Genomic DNA, 18,480 nt, shown 5'->3' with positions numbered 1-18,480 from the left:
AGGCTTACTGTGTGGACAGAATGAAATAATGTACGTCAAAGTGCTTTGTCAGTTGGAAAGCAGATCAGGAGTTGTTGAATAAAATGAGAGCTGATATTTACCAGTTTGTTTCCAATATCCTCCACTAAATCAATTAATTCAGCAATGTTCATCAGATGCCTTTTAGTGCCAGGCACTGCTGAGATACAAAAATGTTATATACACACATCTCACACACACACATACACACACGCAGCCTTGCTGTGGAGGAGATCAAGTCTGGAGGGAGAGACAAAAACCATAGGGCAGTATGATAGGGACTGTAATAGAAGTACGTACATAGAGAAGAGATGCCTGGCTTTACCTGGAAGGTTCTAGAAAAAGGCTTCACAAATGCTTCCACACCGATTTCACACTCCTTCGCTTGAAGTGATTTTTCCAGGTGGGTAGGAGGGTGGAAGAGCTGCATACAGTGTGTGAATGCGTAAAGTGTAAGCTACGCCCGTGGAACTCTGTGATTTGGTATGGCTAGAGCAGGAGGTGGGATCTGGTGAGACCACGTGGTGAGAATTTGTGTTGGGGCAGGAAGAGGGGGGAGTCTGGGGTGTGAGGGAGGAGTAAACAGAACCGGAAGAGAGGAAAGGGGCAGCTCAGAAGCCTCTGGATAAGCCACATGTTCCCCTTTTCAGTCCAGGATGCAATTAAAAGCAAGTTGAAAATGGGATGGAATTTGGGTAGGCTGACCTCTTGCCGTCTCCATGGGCTAAATGCTGTCAGTTATGGGATTCGGTAGCTTTTATGTTTAAATTTTAATAATCAAATGACAGCTGAATCTGTATTCCAGCTGTGGCTGAATACATGAATTTATAAATTTGTAAACATGAATTTCCTTCTGAGAGGGGACAGTCGTCCGAGATTATATCCCAGGCGTGATCAGCATCAGGAAGCAGGGCAGCGTCGCTTGCCATGGGGGCAGGTGGTCGCACAGCCAGCCTGGACTGTAAAGGATCGGGGAAGGCTGGAGGAAGGGCACCGAGGTGACTCCTGGAAGCAAGGTCAGCGTTAGCAGGAACGGGTGAAGGGGAGGTGGACCAGCCAGAGCAAGAGAATGGAGAGGGCACATGACTTGCTCTGGCCGGAAGGAGTTGTGGGAACTGGGGTGGTGAGAAGCAGGGCACATCTTGGAGGAGTGTAATTCATGCCAAGGGGTTTGAGTTGCCTTCTGAGCGGATGGGGAGCTTTGAACGTTGGGGCAGGATTGGATTCCTGTTTCAGAAAAAAGATGAACAGGAGGGAGGAAAATCCAGAGCCAGAGAGGCCAGTTAAAAGATTTCTTGTATAAACTAGGGGAAATATAAAGTCCTGAAACAGAAGGAGGGCAGTGACACGGGGATGAAGGGGATGGATGAATTCAAGAGATGGTTAGGCAATAAAAGCTGTGGCCTTTGAGAAGGTTGAAGGTGGGAGAGATTAAGCAGAGAGAAGTGAAGACTGACATTCAAATGAAAATGACAACAGCGGTAGAGCAGGGGGAAAGCAGGAGAGAGAGTGGCTATCACAGAAGCCAGGCAAGAGTTTCAAAAAGAAAGGAATCATTCAGCGTGCCCAGTGCTGCCCAGAGGCCAGGTGTGCAAAAGGCTAAAAAGGGAGGATTGGAAAATTAGCTTTGGCAAGTAAAATGACCCTGGTAATTAATGAGGGTCATTTACTGGAACGTGGAAGCAGTTGAGAAGGGGGGTGAATGCAGACGTGGAGACAGTGGGCATGTGCAACTTTCTGGAAGTTTGGCTGCGGATGGCCAAGGAGAGGTCGGGGAGTAGTTGGAGGGGGACATGGGGTTGAGGAAGGAATTTTTTAAAAGATGAAACTAGAGTGTTTTTTTTTTTAATTAATTAATTTATTTATTTATTTTTGGCTGTGTTAGGTCTTCGTTTCTGTGCGAGGGCTTTCTCCAGTTGCGGCGAGCGGGGGCCGCTCTTCATCGCGGTGCGCGGGCCTCTCACCATTGCGGCCTCTCCCGTTGCGGAGCACAGGCTCCAGACGCGCAGGCTCAGTAGTTGTGGCTCACGGGCCCAGTTGCTCCGCGGCATGTGGGATCTTCCCAGACCAGGGCTCGAACCCGTGTCCCCTGCATTGGCAGGCAGATTCTTAACCACTGCGCCACTAGGGAAGCCCGAAACTAGAGTATTTTTAAATGACGTCGATGGAAGGAAGAATGAGAGGGTAAAAGTACAACAGAGAGAAGAGATAATTGCTGAGAGACATCTATGGAGGCAGGCAGGGTTGGGGCCAATGGCCTTGGTGTTCGCCAGTAATTGATGCCCATTGGAAACTTAATGACACTTCTTTTCAGACCAAGGTATAAGACTCAACACAAAATCTTTTCCTTTCCTTCCACTTCTCATTCCTTTACTTTTCTAAACCCGCTGTTCAGCCTTTCACATCTTCAACTATACCACCACCTCCCCTTCTGAGGCTCTCATGTAACCAGTACCCACTCTTCCCCAGCCCTGCTCAGGGACTGAGCTGTGCCATTGGAGACAAGCTGATCCTTGCCTTTAGGTGCTATGCCCTCCCTCTACCCATCCTTTCCCTTGGATCTAATTAGCATCCTTAAAAAAAAAACTTATTTTATTGATTGATTGATTGAAGTACAGTTGGTTTACAATGTTATATTAGTTTCAGGTGTATAGCAAAGTGATTCAGTTATACATATACATATATATATTATTTTTCATATTCTTTTCCATTATGGTTTATCACAGGATATTGAATATAGTTCCCTTTGCTCTACAGTAGGACCTTGTTGTTTATCTATTTTATAGGTAGTCATTTGTATCTGTAATTAGCGCCCTTTCTAACCACCCACTGCAGCTCTTTCCATCATTACTACTTTCCCCAACTCCATACTCCATTCCTCCTCGCTGTTCCCTAATTCACAGAGAACATAACGGACTCCTGGATTTTTTTTTTCTCCTCTCCACTCTCTTGCTCACCCTGTCACTTAGCTTACCTAGCCTCACCTTTACTCCTTCTCATCAGAAGAGGGGACATTCTTCTTTGCCTTGACCCATCCTTCCACCCATTTGCCTGACTCCATCTCTTCCTCCTTTTTTTTTTTTTTTTGACTTTTTTTTTATTGGGGTATAATTGTTTTACAATGTTGTGTTAGTTTCTACTGTACAGCGAAGTGGAGTTCCATGTGCTATACAGCAGGTTCTCATTAGTTATCTGTTTTATACATATTAGTGTATATATGTCAAACCCAATCTCCCAATTCATCCCACCACCCCCCTTTCCCCCCTTGGTGTCCATACGTTTGTTCTCTATTTCTGTTCTCTATTTCTGCCTTGCAAACTGGTTCATCTGTACCATTTTTCTAGATTCCACATATATGCATTAATATACAATATTTGTTTTTCTCTTTCTTACTTCACTCTGTATGACAGTCTCTAAGTACATCCACATCTTTACAAATGACCCAATTTTGTTCCTTTTTATGGCTGGGTAATATTCCATTGTATATATGTACCACATCTTCTTTATCCATTTGTTGATGGACATTTAGGTTGCTTCCATGACCTAGCTATTGTAAACAGTGCTGCAATGAACATTGGGGTGCATGTGTCTTTTTGAATTATGGTTTTCTCTGGGTATATGCCCAGTAGTGGGATTGCTGGGTCATATGGTAATTCTATTTTTAGTTTTTTAAGGAACCTCCATACTGTCTCCATAGTGGCTGTATCAGTTTACATTCCCACCAGCAGTGCAAGAGGGTTCCCTTTTCCACGCCCTCTCCAGCATTTATTGTTTGTAGATTTTCTGATGATGCCCATTCTAACTAGTGTGAGGTGATACCTCATTGTAGTTTTGATTTGCATTTCTCTAATAACTAGTGATGTTGAGCAGCTTTTCATGTGCCTCTTGGCCATCTGTGTGTCTTCTTTGGAGAAATGTCTATTTAGGTCTTCTGCCCATTTTTGGATTGGGTTGTTTGTTTTTTTGATATTGAGCTGCATGAGCTGTTTGTATATTTTGGAGATTAATCTTTTGTCCATTGATTCATTTGCAAATATTTTCTCCCATTCTGAGGGTTGTCTTTTCGTCTTGTTTATGGTTTCCTTTGCTGTGCGAAAGCTTTGAAGTTTCATTAGGTCCCATTTGTTTATTTTTGTTTTTATTTCCATTACTCTAGGAGGTGGGTCAAAAAAGATCTTGCTGTGATTTATGTCAAAGAATGTTCTTCCTATGTTTTCCTCTAAGAGTTTTATAGTGTCCGGTCTTACATTTAGGTCTTTAATCCATTTTGAGTTTATTTTTGTGTATGGTGTTAGGGAGTGTTCTAATTTCATTCTTTTACATGTAGCTGTTCAATTTTTCCAGCACCACTTATTGAAGAGACTGTCTTTTCTCCATTGTATATCCTTGCCTCCTTTGTCATAGATTAGTTGACCATAGGTGCATGGGTTTATCTCTGGGCTTTCTATCCTGTTCCATTGTTCTATATTTCTGTTTTTATGCCAGTGCCATATTGTCTTGATTACTGTAGCTTTGTAGTATAGTCTGAAGTCAGGGAGTCTGATTCCTCCAGCTCCATTTTTTTTCTCTAGATTGCTTTGGCTATTCGGGGTCTTTTGTGTCTCCATACAAATTTTAAGATGTTTTGTTCTAGTTCTGTGAAAAATGCCATTGGTAATTTGATAGGTATTGAATTAAATCTGTAGATTGCTTTGGGTAGTATAGTCATTTTCACAAGCTTCCTTCTTCTTCTTCTGGGACCTTTCTTCATTAGCGTCTCTCTCTCTCCCTCTCTCTCTCACATGCCTTTAAGCATTTCCCTCTGGCCTACAGACATAGCCAAGCCATCATTCTGGGTGGTATCCCTTGACCCTGATCACCCCTGAAGTAATTACCATTCACTCTTCTTCAAATATCAACTAAAAGAAATCTGTATCTACTAGCCCCTTCTTCACACCCCTGTTGCTAGTTTTTCCTGTTGGTAAGGTCACCATGAGGTTCATCTTGCCCTCAGTCCTTTTCAGTCTCATTCCTTCTTGAATCTTCCACTCTCTGTGGCAGGACTGTGCCCCATGTCAGAGATGCCCTCTGCAGCAATGCTTGCTTCTGATGTTTTGCTCACTTCCTCACACCTTCCTAAGCAATATCTGTCAATGGTTCCTCCTCCTCCATCTTTCACTTGAATGCTGTTCTTGGGAATTCTCTTTATCCTTGGTCTTTGTTTTCTCTCTGGCTGACTTCAGACTCTCCCGTAACTGGCACATCTGGTTACAGATGACTTCCGAACCTTCCCCCCGCTTCATGTTTTCCCTGAACACCGCATCTGTAATATTAACTCTGTCCTCACCCTCAATTTCCATGTTACATGCACTGGGAAGACTTCTTTGACAGTCCCCTTCTGTCCCCTACGGTAATTAGGGGCTTCCTCTGTGCCCCCGCATACCTGGGACTATTTGCTCCCTGGAGGTCAAGAACTGTGTCTATCCTTTATTACCTTTATATTAGCTGTCAAAAATATTTGCTAAAAAAAAAATGCTTTACATGTTCATCAAATTCAGTGTCAAATCTTGAACTCATTACTCCTCAAATCTGGACTTGGCTGTGTTCCCCACTTAAATGAATGACATTGGCATCTATCCCAGAGGACCAAGTGACAAATCTAGGGTCCTTCTCTACTTTCTCGTTTTTTTTTTTCTGGCCACGCCGCATGGCACAGTTTGTGGGATCTTAGTTCCCCAACCAGGGATTGAACTCTGGTCCTCGGCAGTGAAAGCGTGGAGTCCAGGGAATTCCCATCTACTCCTTCCTTCATACCATATATCTAGTTGGTCATTAGGTCTGTAGACATTCCTTCCAAAATTTACCCCCATCCCCTTTCTCTGCAACAACATTGTCACAGACTTAGTTGAGGCCCCATCATTTTCATAGATTCCTACTTCATTTTCCTGTCTCCACTCTCATCCTCTTCAAATCTAGCTTCTACACCCCTGCTATGGTTATTAGTATCCTAATCTTACGTGCTAAAACCTTCAGTGGCTTCCCATTGCCTTCAGCATAAAATCAGGCTGCCTCAAAATGTTCTGGGTGATTTTTATGTGCCGGGAGCAGCTAAGCACTTTCACATTTGCTGTATCAAATTCTTTTCAGAAGAACTCTCCAAAGTAGGTTTTATTATCCTAATTTTATAGATGAGAAAACGAAGACCTGAAGCATAGAATTAATTTACCCACACAGCTAGTAAGCAGCAGAGCTCTGATTTGAACCAACCCCTATTCTGCACTTTACACCAGTCTGCCCTCCACTCCTAATTGAGGTGAACAAGCCCCCTCATAATATCACCCTGAATCTCTGTCTCCCTTCATTTCCTGCCGTTCCTGTCTCTATGCACCCTGGGTCCACAAACACCAAACTTTTTCCAGTTCCTCCATTACTCCAGGCTTCTCTGTGGTTACTTTGCTGTTTTTATTGCCATTTTCTCTTTCTCCAACTTGTTGAACTTCTGCAGATCCTTCAAGACCCTTGTCAAATGGCCCTCCTGTGCCATTAACACCAGGTATAGCAGAACTTGTTATAATTACGGTTGCCAGGTTATGTGGATTTTTATGCTTTTCGACTACCTGAAGATTTGACTTATTAACCTTTTTTCTTATGTATTACAGTCATTTTTTTCACAATGCTCTCCTAGCATACTGTAGGTGCTCCAGGGAAGGGATCTGTTTAACTTCATTTCCCTACCTCCACAGCCGAACAAAATGTCTGGCATCTGAAAGGTGTTCCATACATGTTTATTAAATTAATGAATATATGAATTAATTGAATTGAATGGATGTCAAAACCAAAGGTTGAATTTTTTCAGTGTATATACTACATGCAAGTTGCAAATGATCATTTAAAATACTGAGGTGGGGCTTCCCTGGTGACACAGCGGTTAAGAATCCGCCTGCCAATGCAGGGGACACAGGTTCGATCCCTGGTCCAGGAAGATCCCACATGCTGTGGAGCAACTAAGCCCGTGTGCCACAACTACTAAGCCTGTGCTCTAGAGCCCGTGAGCCACAAATACTGAGCCTGCGTGCTGCAACTACTGAAGCCCGTGCGCCCCGTGCTCCGCAACAAGAGAAGCCACCACAGTGAGAAGCCTGTGCACCGCAACGAAGAGTAGCCCCCGCTCACCGCAACTAGAGAAAGCACACGTGCAGCAATGAAGACCCAATACAGCCAAAAATAAATAAAGTAAAATAAATTTATAAAAAATAAAAATAAAAAAAATAAAATACTGAGGCAAGTGAAGTTGGTACAAAGGCGCTGCAGTATATGCTTTGATGGCTATTTTCAATTGTTATGAATATGGCTTGATATGCATATAAATATAGCATCAAAACCTAAAATAAGAGAAATGGTTCATATAATGAGTTAAGCAAAATTGCTCTTTTTGATAGAGTAGAACTTGCTTTATTATGCATTGAGTCGCATTTTTGGGGGGGGTGGGGTGAGAAAGTTTGTAAATAAATTGGCATTTTTATATATGTTTTTTTTGCTTGCTTATATAATAAAAATAATTATATAGTAGTATATCATTATTACATGGTAATCTGTGGACATTTAATTTTTGCTTTGATCTTATTGGGATCCATTTTTCTCACATTTAGAATCAAAATGTTTCGTTAAATTTCACTGAGGAGGAATCTTGAGTGTTTTCTTACCTTTAATCAAAATGTAATATTCCTCTCTTTCAGCTAATCAATGGCAGAGACAAATTAATATGTGAGCTTGATTTTGAAAAATCATTAGTGCAAGAAATGGTAAGGGGATTTACATTATTTCTTAATAAATTTGAATCCAGGAACTTAATCATGAAAGTTTTATAAACTTTATTTGTATCTGTTTACTGTGAACTCTTCATTTCACCTTTATCCATAATCTAAATGCATGCATAATTATAAACATTTTTTAATGATTGTTTTGGAGAAAACAATTTGAGTAGTTCTTTAATAAATATACTTACTATGTAGAAGAGTCTTATACAAGAAAGAGTATTAACAATTTAAAGCAGTGTACAAAATTTTTGTATTTTATTATAGGGATTAAAAAAAACAGATATGAGAGCCCAGTATTTTGAAGGATTTACTATTTTTAGTTACAAATTGCCATAAGTGACAACAAAAAAGAGCCCAGCCAGATATTTTGGCATTCTGTGTTAGTCTCATAAGAAAACACTGCCTTTTTATGTTCTTTTAAGCGAACTTTCCAGACGGCTGGTCTTTTATTTTATCAGTTGACTACCCGCCCCCCCCCCCACCAAGCTCCCCGACTTCACCCACCCCCCCCCCCACCCCCCGTCCAGCTCATGGTGTCGTACTTTGGCTTTCAACTGATCACCACTACTATGTCTTTGTTACAGTAAACTGACTGTGTTTATTATAATCAAAAATAAAACACAGCTTGACTTGCGTTCTAAATGTGCTTGAAAAGAATATGATACTGTTTAGAAGAGAAAAGGTTGTTCATAGGAAATCAACACCACTTCAGATATTGAAACATTCCCTTTTTTACAGCTTGTCACACTTTGTGCCAAGTCATGACTGTTTCCCTAACTCTGTTTTGTTACTCTCAGCACCATGTGTTTTGGGTGCCTTGTCATAGAAATTAATGCAAAACAATGCTCTGGGACTACAATAAAGCCTTCTATGAAACCAACTTGGGAATGCAGGCCAGGAAAAAAATTATGGTTAGCTATCCACAGAAACCATGTGTTAACAAATGTGTTATTTTGAACTCTATTTTCAAATCCCTGGCGTATAAAAGTCATCTCCATGAACTGAGTATACTTGGTCGATTTCTGCCCCACCCCCTTCCTCTTCTGTCATTCCCCCTCGTCCAGGAGTTGCTTCTGAAAACAAACAACTAAATGTGCACATTGTCATTAAAATACAAAGTGTTTTTATAGAGTGGGAAGCAGATGTTAAACTGTCAGTTCGTTAGCAGTATTAGAGAAGAAATTAAACTACTCCATCAGTGAGTTCGTGCCTATGCTAGGAACGGACTCCACCGTTTGTGAATTACTTTGCCGCTTTATTTGAACCGTCAGCGGTTAACTGGTGCTATTATATTGCCCACGGGGAACCAATCATGTTTTATTTTGCTGTTTAGTAGTTGAGCACCATGCTTGTTGCCAAGCAGCAAGATCTTGCATCGCAAACCTCACGACAGCACAAGAGCCTTTAGCGTGTTCAGAGCTGGTCTGGAGGCTCATATTTTCAGTAGAAGGAGTGTACTTAAGGTTCTTCTTAGGACTGGGTTTCCATGGCATAACTTTGGGCCCAACAAGATCACTATTTGGCACCCCCCTTCCCCCCACCAAGGGATTCTGTTATTCACTTGGAAGGGAGGCTGGCTTTGTGGCTATTAGGGCTTTCTTTGTTGCTACAGTGCTTTTTTCCAGAAATGGAGATTTGTGATTGTGGCCAGATGGAGGAGAGGGAGAAGGTGGAGTTGACCAGAGTCACTTTGTAAAAATTAAAAGATGCGCTCCCTGAAGGGTTTTTGTTCCATGCTTGTCTATTACTGTTTTCAATACAGTTTATTTTCTGGCCTATTTAGAGCCTAGTTTAGAAAGTCAAAGAGGTTGTAGTAAAAAGGCAGGATCAGTAAGTATAGGTAAGCAATAAAGTATGGAACGATGCACCCTTAGTTAGTTTTAGGAGAAGCATATGAAATAATTTTGAATCTTTCTGTGATTCCTACACTTGGTGGCTTTCATTTATCCTTTTTTTTTTTTTTTTTTTTTTTTTTGGTCAAATTGAGATATAATTGCCATATAACATCGTATTAGTTTCAGGTATACAGCATAATGATTTGATACATGCATATATTGCAAAATCATCACCACAATATGTCTAGTTAGTTAATATCCATCATCATGTGAAGTTACACAGTTTTTTTCTTTTTCCTTTTGGCTGTGCAACACAGCTTGCGGCAGTGAAAGCGTGGATTCCTAACCACTGGACCTCCAGGGAATGCCTGTCATAATTTTTTTCCTGTCATGGGAACTTTTAAGATTTAGTCTCTTAGCAGCTTTCAAATATACGATACAGTGTTGTTAACTACAGTCACGGTGCTGTACATTACGTCCCCAGGACTTACTTATCTTATGACTGGAAGTTTGTACCTTTTGACCACCTTCACCCATTTTGGTCCCACCTCTACCCCCTGCCTCAGGCAACCACCAATCTGTTCTCTGTATCCATGAGTTTTTTGTTATTGTTGTTGTTTTTTAAGATTCCACATATATGAGATCATACAGTATTTGTCTTTGTCTGTCTGACTTATTTCACTTAGCATAATGCCCTCCAGGTCCATCCATGTTGTCTCAAATGGCAAGATTGCCTTCTTTTTTATGGCTGGATCATATTTCATTGTATAAATATACCACATCTTCTTTATCCATTCATCCATTGATGGACTTTTAGGTTGCTTTCATGTCTTGGCTATTGTAAATAACGCTTCAATGAACATGGGATGCATATATCTTTTCAAGATAGTGTTTTGATTCCTTTGGATAAATACCCAAAAGTGGAATCATATGGTAGTTCCATTTTTAATTTTTTGAGAAACCTGTGTATTGTTTTACATACCGGCTGCACCAATTTATATTCCCACCAACAAGTGCACAAGGGTTCCTTTTTCTCCACATCCTTGACAACACTTGTTACCTCTTGTCTTTTCAGTGACACCCCATTCTAACAAGTGGGAGGTGATCTCTCATTGTGGTTTTGATTTGTATTTTCCTGAGGATTAGTGATGTTGAGCATCTTTTCATGTACCTGTTGGCCATTTGAACATCTTCTTTGGAAAAATGTCTACTCAGATCATCTGCCCATTTTTTAATTGGATTATTTGGGTTTTTGCTATTGAGTTGTATGAGATCATTATGTATTTTGGACATTAACCCCTTATCACATATATGATTTCCATATATTTTCTCCCATTCTGTAGGTTGCCTTTTCATTTTGTTGATTATTTCTTTTGCTGTGCAGAAGTTTTTTAGTTTGATGCAGTCCCAAATTGTTTATTTTTTATTTTGTTACTTGTGCTTTAGGTGTCATATCCAAAAAAAAAAATCATTGTCAAGACCCATGTCAAGAAGCTTTTTCCCTATGTTTTCGTCTAGTTTTATGGTTTCCTGTCTTACATTTAAGTCCCTCATCCATTCTGGGTTAATTTTATGAGTGGTGTAAGATAGGGGTCTAGTTTCATTCTTTTATATGTGACTGTTCAGTTTTCCCAGCACCATTTATTGAAGAGACTATCTTTTCTCCATTGAGTATTCTTGGCTGCCACGTCAAATATTAGTTGACCATATTCTTGATTCTGTTCCATTGGTCTATGCCTCTGTTTTTAATGCTAGTACCATACTGTTTTGACTCTGTAGGTTTATAATATAGTTTGAAATCAAGAAGTATGATTCCTCCAGCTTTATTCTTCTTTCTCAGGATTGCTTTGGTTTTTTGGGGACTTTGTGGCTCCATATAATTTTTAGGATTGTTTTTTCTACTTCTGTAAAAAGTGCCACTGGAATCTTGACAGGGATTATATTGACTCTATAGATGGCTTTGAGTAGTATGGACATTTTAACAATATTAATTCTCCCAATCCATGAACATGAAGTTTCTTTCCATTTATTTGTATGTTCTTTGATTTCTTTCATCAGTGTCTTCATCAGTTTTCAGTGTAGAGATTATTCACCCCCCTGGTTACATTTATCCCTAAATATTTTATTGCTTTTAGTGATATTGTAAATGGGATCATTTTCTTTTTACTCTCACAGATAATTCGTTGTTAGTGTATAGAAATGCTACTGATTTTTATATGTAGATTTTGTAACCTGAACTTTCAGTGATTGTGAAGCTAACAAAAAAGAGGGTCCTTATCAGAAAACTACCATAATTGAATTCTTACCCTTAACTAATTTTCTATCTACTTCATCCCAGTGCACCTTATTTCTAGGAACAATCCAGACTTGAGATAGAAAGGAGTTACAGAGGTTGTTCTAGCCTCTCATTTCGAGGGCACAGCACTGAGTTATCTTTGCAGTGGGCTTTGATCCCATTACTGGTTTCCTTGTTGCCTGAGTTCCCTCTGAGCCATGCTTCAAGTCTGTCCAGTTCTATTACATGTAACATGCCAGCATTTGGCCATTCAGCTAGAAAACTGATATTTTGGTAACCCAGACATTTACTCTAATAAAATACATGTCTGAATTTCTGTGCCTAGGAACCATCACACATGTCCAGTGGGAATAGATAAATCCATGAGCCAAGGGGAGTGTCTTTAGTTGTTATCCTATGTCCTACCATGGTATGTTGGCTGTGGGGTCAGATAACTTGTCTCTTTAGTTCCTGGGTCTTCCAATCAAGATAGACTTATTCAAGGAGCCTCATCTGCACCTAAACCTGATTTAAGTAATGAGATCCTGACTTCAAGCAGATGCTGTTATAGAATGAGATTTTTTGAGGCCTTGGATGAGGATGAATGTATTTTGCATGTGGGAAAAATATAAAACGTTGGAGCCAGGGGACAGATAGATGTAGAAAAAGCATTTGAGAAAGTCCAATACACATTTATGATAAAAGCTCTCAGCAAACTGGGAATAGAAGGAAACCTTCTAAAGCTGATAATGTACACCTACAAAACATAACCATTAGTACATTTGATAGTGAAAGCCTAAATGTTTTAAGTCTAAGATCAGAAAATGAGACAAGACTCTCTGTTCTTATCACTTCCACTAGACATTGTTTTTTAGGTCCTAGCCAGTATAATATGCAAGAAAAAGAAATAAATGGCATCCAGATTAGAAAGGAAAAAGTAGAACTGTTTTTATTCCCAGATAACCATGATCATTTATATAGGAAATTCTAAGGAATCTACAAAAAAACTACTAGAATTAATAAGTGAATTTAGCAAGGTTACAAAGATCAAAATAATGCATTTCTATGTACTAACAATGAACAATCAAAAATTGAAATTTTAAAAAACTCCAGTTGTGATAACATAAAAATATGAAATGGTTATGGATAAATTTGACAGAATATGTACAAAACCATACAAAACACTGCTGAGAGAAACCGAAGACTTAACTAGATGGAGAAACATACCGTGTTTGTGATTCAGAAGATGCATGTTATTAATCTGTCAGTTATCTCTAAATTGATTTATAGATACAATACAATCCCAATCAAAATCCCAGCAGGCTTTTTTTTTTTTAATCAACAAGCTCCTCTACAATGTTTATGGAAATTCATGGACCTTGAATAGTTAAAACAATTTTGAAAAAGAACAAGCTGGAGAAAGCACTCACACAACCTGAATTCAGCACTTACTTTAAAGGCACAGTAGTCAAGATAAAGTGATATTGGCATATGGATAAACATATAGATTGATGGAAAAGAATAGAAAGCCAAGAAGTAGACCCTTTGGGTCATATATGATGAACTGATTTCTAACAAAGGTGCCAAGGCAATTCAAGCAGGAAAGGATGATCCTTTCAACAAGTGATGCTGGAATAATTGGATAGCTATAGGCAAAAAAATCATCCTCGACCCTTGCCTCATACCTCATATAAAAATTTACTTGAGATGAATCATAAATCTAAATGTAATAGCTAAACCCACAAATTAATAGAATAAGGCACAAGAAAGGATCTTAGTGACATCAGGTTTGGCAGAGATTTCTTTAAATAGTGTAAACTGCATTTCATCAAAATTAAAAACTTTTGCTCTTCAGAATGTTAAAAGAAAACTGAAAAGGCAAGCTACAGTGTTGGAAAAAAATATTTGCAAAACATACCTAACAAAAGATTTGCATCTAGACTACATAAAGTGGTCTTACAATTCAGTAACACGGTCAACAGCCCAACTTTTTAAATGGGCAAACAATCTGAACAGACACTTCACTAAAGAAGACGTATGGCTGGCGAACTATGACATGAACAGATGCTCAGCATCATTAATCTTTAGGGAAATACAAATTAAAATCTCAGTGAGATATTATCACTCACTATATACTCACTAAAATGACTAAAATGTCAAAATCTGACCGCATCAAGTGCTGTCAAAAGTGAGGAACACCTAGAACTCTCATTTACTGCTGGTGAGAATGTAAAATATCCAGCCACTTTAGAAAATATTTAAATTTAAATACTTTTAAAAATTTATATCTATACTTATCATGTGATCTGGCTATTCCACTCCTAATTATTTATCTGAGATAAGTAAAAATGTATATTCACACAAAGACTTGTATGTAAATGTTCGTAGCAGAAATAACCCTGATGTCTATTAATAGGTGAATGGGTAAATAAGTTGTACCTTATCTACCCAGTGGAATACTACTCAGAGATAAAAAGAAATGGATCGTTTTTATATACAGCAACAAGGATGAATCTCAGAAATATTATGTTGAGTGAAAGGAGCCAGACAAAATAAAGAATACCTTTGTACGGTTCAACTTACTTTAAATTCTTGTAAATGCAAACTAATGTATAGTGGCAGAAAGCAGATCAATGGTTGCCTGGTGATGAGGCAGGATTGGCTTACAAAGAGGCATAAGGAAACTTTTGGGAGTGGTGGGTATGTTCATTATCTTGACTGTAGTGATGATTTCACAAGTCATAGAGTTGACAAAGTATGAGTACCCACAAAATATAAATATGCCCTAAAATCAATTTAATAAAAGATATACTATCCACTAGAAACATAGGCAAAGAGTTGAAAAGTGGGAATTCAGATGAGGAACCTACAAAAATATATCCAATCTCATTAACAATAAGTGAAACAGAGTAAAACCATGAAGAAATAGTATTGCTCACACCAGATTGATTGTTTAAAAACAAAAATAAAAGGCTTACAGTACTAAGTGTTGACAAAGTTGTGAAGCAATGGGAACTTTCATAACTTTCAAAAGGTAGTAGAACTAATTTTGACAATTGTTTGGCAAATTTTCTACTAATGTTTAAGATGAGGATACCTTAGAATGACTCACAGAAGAGAGACATTTTCAAGAATGTTCAGGGCAGCATTGTTGGTAATAGCCCCAAATTGGAAACAATTCAAATGTCCATCTAAAATAGAGAAAATTAAATTAGTTGCGGAATAACTTACAGTGACATGTAACAATATGGATGAATCTCATAAACAATATTAGGCTCAAGCTGCAAAATTCAAAAGAATGCATAAAGTTTTAAAAGGATTGGGCAAAAGCTATTAATGTAATTCCCCACACAATCAGATTACAGGAGAAAAATTATATGATATTCTGAGTTGATGCATGCAAATTCTTTGAGAAAAAATAACATCCAATCATATGCACACACAGATGTGCACATACACACTGCTGTCCCATGAGAAGTAGGAGGAAGTTCTTTACCTTGCTAAAGAGTAAAACCTACAGCAAACAGACTTCTTGGTGAAACACAGGAAACATTCTCTTTAAAATCAGTACAAGGTAAGGTTGCCTAATACCATTTTTTAGTTATTTTGGAAATTCTGGTCAGTGTAGTAGAATAAGAAAAAAGACAGCAAGAGGTATGAAGAGTAGAATGGAAAAAAACAAGACTGTTACTATTCAAAGAGGATGCAATTGTCCACTTAGCCAACCTCCCAAAACACTAAAGACAAATTATTTAAATTAACAAGATTGCTGGATATAAGATCAACATTCTAAAATCAATTGGATTTCTCAATCAAAAATTAGGAGAAATTATAATTTATAAAAATTTATAATTAAATAGCAAAGTTTATAAAGGGCTCATAAATAAATCTCATAAAAATTTGTAAAAATCTCCATGGAAAATAATTATAAAACCTATTGGGACTTCCCTGGCAGTCCAGTGGTTAAGACTTCGCCTTCCAATGCAAGAGGTGCAGGTTTGATCCCTGGCTGGGGAGCTAAGATCCCACATGCCTCACGGCCAAAAAACTAAAACATAAAACAGAAGCAATATTAACAAATTCAATAAAGACTTAAAAAAAAACTTACTGACTGGGATTAATAAAGACTTTAAAAAAAACTTAAGGGGATTACAAAAACTAAATAAATGGAGAGCTATAACTTAGTCGCCATAGGCAAACTAGATTATCTTAGAGATAATAGTTCTCACCAAACTGATCTCTATATTCAATAAAATTCCAACCAAAATTACTACAAGGTTTTTCATGGAATTGACAAGCTTATTTTAAAATTAATATGGAAGAACAAGAGTCAAGAATAGCTAGGAAACAAAGTGAAATAATGACATGATGGAGTAGGGAGTGATTTCTCCTGTAAGCTATTAATATAAATTTAAGGTAATTAGGACATCATGGTACTGGGCCAGGGACAGACCATTGGGAGAAAATAGAGAACCCAGGAGCAGAACCAGACATACGTAAATACTCAGTATATATCAGTATCACAGATCAATGTAAATAGGGTGGAATTTTCACTAAAGATGCTTGACAATTGATTCAACAATTGCATAAAATGAAACTGGCTCCTTACCTCACATGATACATATCCATTTTGTATGGATTAAGTATTCAAATATAAAGGGAAAACAGTCTTTTAAAATTTTAGGGAACAAATCATATGAGCTCCAAGTAGAAATTATTGCCTAAACAAGACACAAAATAAGGCATAAAAGGAAAGTTAAAAATTTCAACCCCACAAAAATTAAGGGCCCCTTTTCATCAGAAGACCCCCTCAAAGAAAGTTTAAAATCTAGCCACCAATTTGGCAAAGATATTCACACCATTTTTGTATTCACAAAGCTGTTTTCAGGAATACGTGAATAACTCCTTCAAGTCAATAAGAAAAAAACCACCCAGTAGAAAAATGGGCAAAAGTTTTTAACAGGCCCTTCACAAAAGAGTAAACTCAATGGCCAATGAACATTGATTGAAAATGTGCTTGATTTCATTAATAATATAACAGTACCAAGTGCTGGTGAGAATGTGGAGTAGAGAATTCTCATAAACTGCTGGGGACTATGTATATTGTTACAAAAACTTTGGAAAACAAATTTGGGTTATCATCTAAAGCTGATCATTCTCTTAACATATGCCCCAAAGTTCCGCTCCTAGGCATATAACGTCACATAGAAGATCCCTAGCACATGTGCCTGGGGGAACAGGTACAGGAATATTCAAAGCCATATTATGTATAAAAGAAAAAAATTAGAATTTCCCAAATGTTCATTGACAGCGAATGGATTAATAAATTATGCTCTACTCATACACTTGAATACTATACAGCAGCCAATATGAATGAACCACTTCCAGTATCAACATGGGTTAATCTCAGAAACTATGGAACAAACAAGTTGAGGAAGAACACATACTTTATGATTTTTAAACAAGGTTGAAAAATAAGCAAAACTAAGTTTGTATATTGTTTAAGGATACCAATGGGGTAAAAAGATAAGTCTATAAAAGCGACAAAAAATTATCAAGAAAATAAAAGGGAATCCCTTTTAAAATTCAGAATAGTGGTTACCTGGTTGGGAGGGTGGTGGTCATGGGACACTTACAATTACACAGGGAGAGTCAACACTGTAGCTATTGTTCTCTTTCTCAAGTCGGATGGTCATATTTTTATTATTTCTAACTAACATTTGCACTGCTTCCTTTTTTGGTATATATAAAAAAATTTTTTTTAATTGAAGCATTTAATTAATTTTTTTCCCAGCCTCATGGCTTGTGGGAATCTTAGTTGCCTGACCAGGGATTGAACCCGCCCCCTGCCCCCCACAGTGGAAGCTCGGAGTCCTAACCACTAGACCCCCAGGGAATTCCCTAATTGAAGCATTTTAGAAACCCATTTTCTGCTAGAACCTAAATGCTTGATGGCAAGGTTTACGTATTATTTATTCTAAGAGTCTAGTGCAGTGCCTGGTACACAATAATGTTAATAAAATAAATACACATAAGCAAACAATTGCATGTTTTCCTATAATCTCTATTATAAAGTACTTTTTTTTCTGGGTGCAAATTTATTTTCTAATTTACATTCAATATTATAATTTATATTCCTATAATAGTTTGGTCAGTGAAAGGGTTTAAAATGCCACTCTTTCATTGCTTAAGGGAAGTTTACCAAAAATTCTCTTTCTTAATCTTTGCAAATGATAACAAACGACACGGGTCTTTAATTTCACAGGTTAATAAACAGAAAGAGGACCTTGAAATGGGAAGAAAGTTTGACGCCATAGTCGCCAAGGTTTGCATTTAAGTTCTCTTTTTTTTTTTTTTCTTTTATTCTGTTCATTTCTTATTTGGGCATCTGGGTTGAAGAACCTATACACACCTTCCCGAGGCTTTTCACTTTCCCACATCCGAGTTTGAAGGAGAAAACACTTCAAAGTGAGGCAAGATGTGTGCATGGGAAACGAGGGACTGGTGGGTGAGAGTGGAAGGTGTCACTGGTGTCCCGACCCCCGGGCTCAGTGCC

At 38.2% G+C, this 18,480-nt stretch overlaps 1 protein-coding gene across 3 annotated transcripts in view; it reads left to right on the top strand.

Moving 5' to 3' along the window:
- The window catches only part of C1H10orf67 (chromosome 1 C10orf67 homolog), a 112,230-nt gene that overhangs the window by 53,896 nt on the left and 39,854 nt on the right, over positions 1 to 18,480 (top strand). For all 3 annotated transcript variants that reach the window (XM_068538699.1, XM_068538689.1, XM_068538708.1), the window contains exons 8-9: positions 7,734 to 7,799; positions 18,190 to 18,249. In XM_068538699.1, the coding sequence (XP_068394800.1) occupies positions 7,734 to 7,799; positions 18,190 to 18,249 (126 nt within the window). The remainder of the gene's footprint in view (positions 1 to 7,733; positions 7,800 to 18,189; positions 18,250 to 18,480) is intronic.

The sequence above is a fragment of the Eschrichtius robustus genome, chromosome 1 (assembly GCF_028021215.1).
Source record: "Eschrichtius robustus isolate mEscRob2 chromosome 1, mEscRob2.pri, whole genome shotgun sequence".
In the NCBI taxonomy this organism is placed as follows: Eukaryota; Metazoa; Chordata; class Mammalia; order Artiodactyla; family Eschrichtiidae; genus Eschrichtius; species Eschrichtius robustus.
Note: the sequence above shows the minus strand (reverse complement) of the source record. Positions and strands in the feature narration are given on the sequence as shown.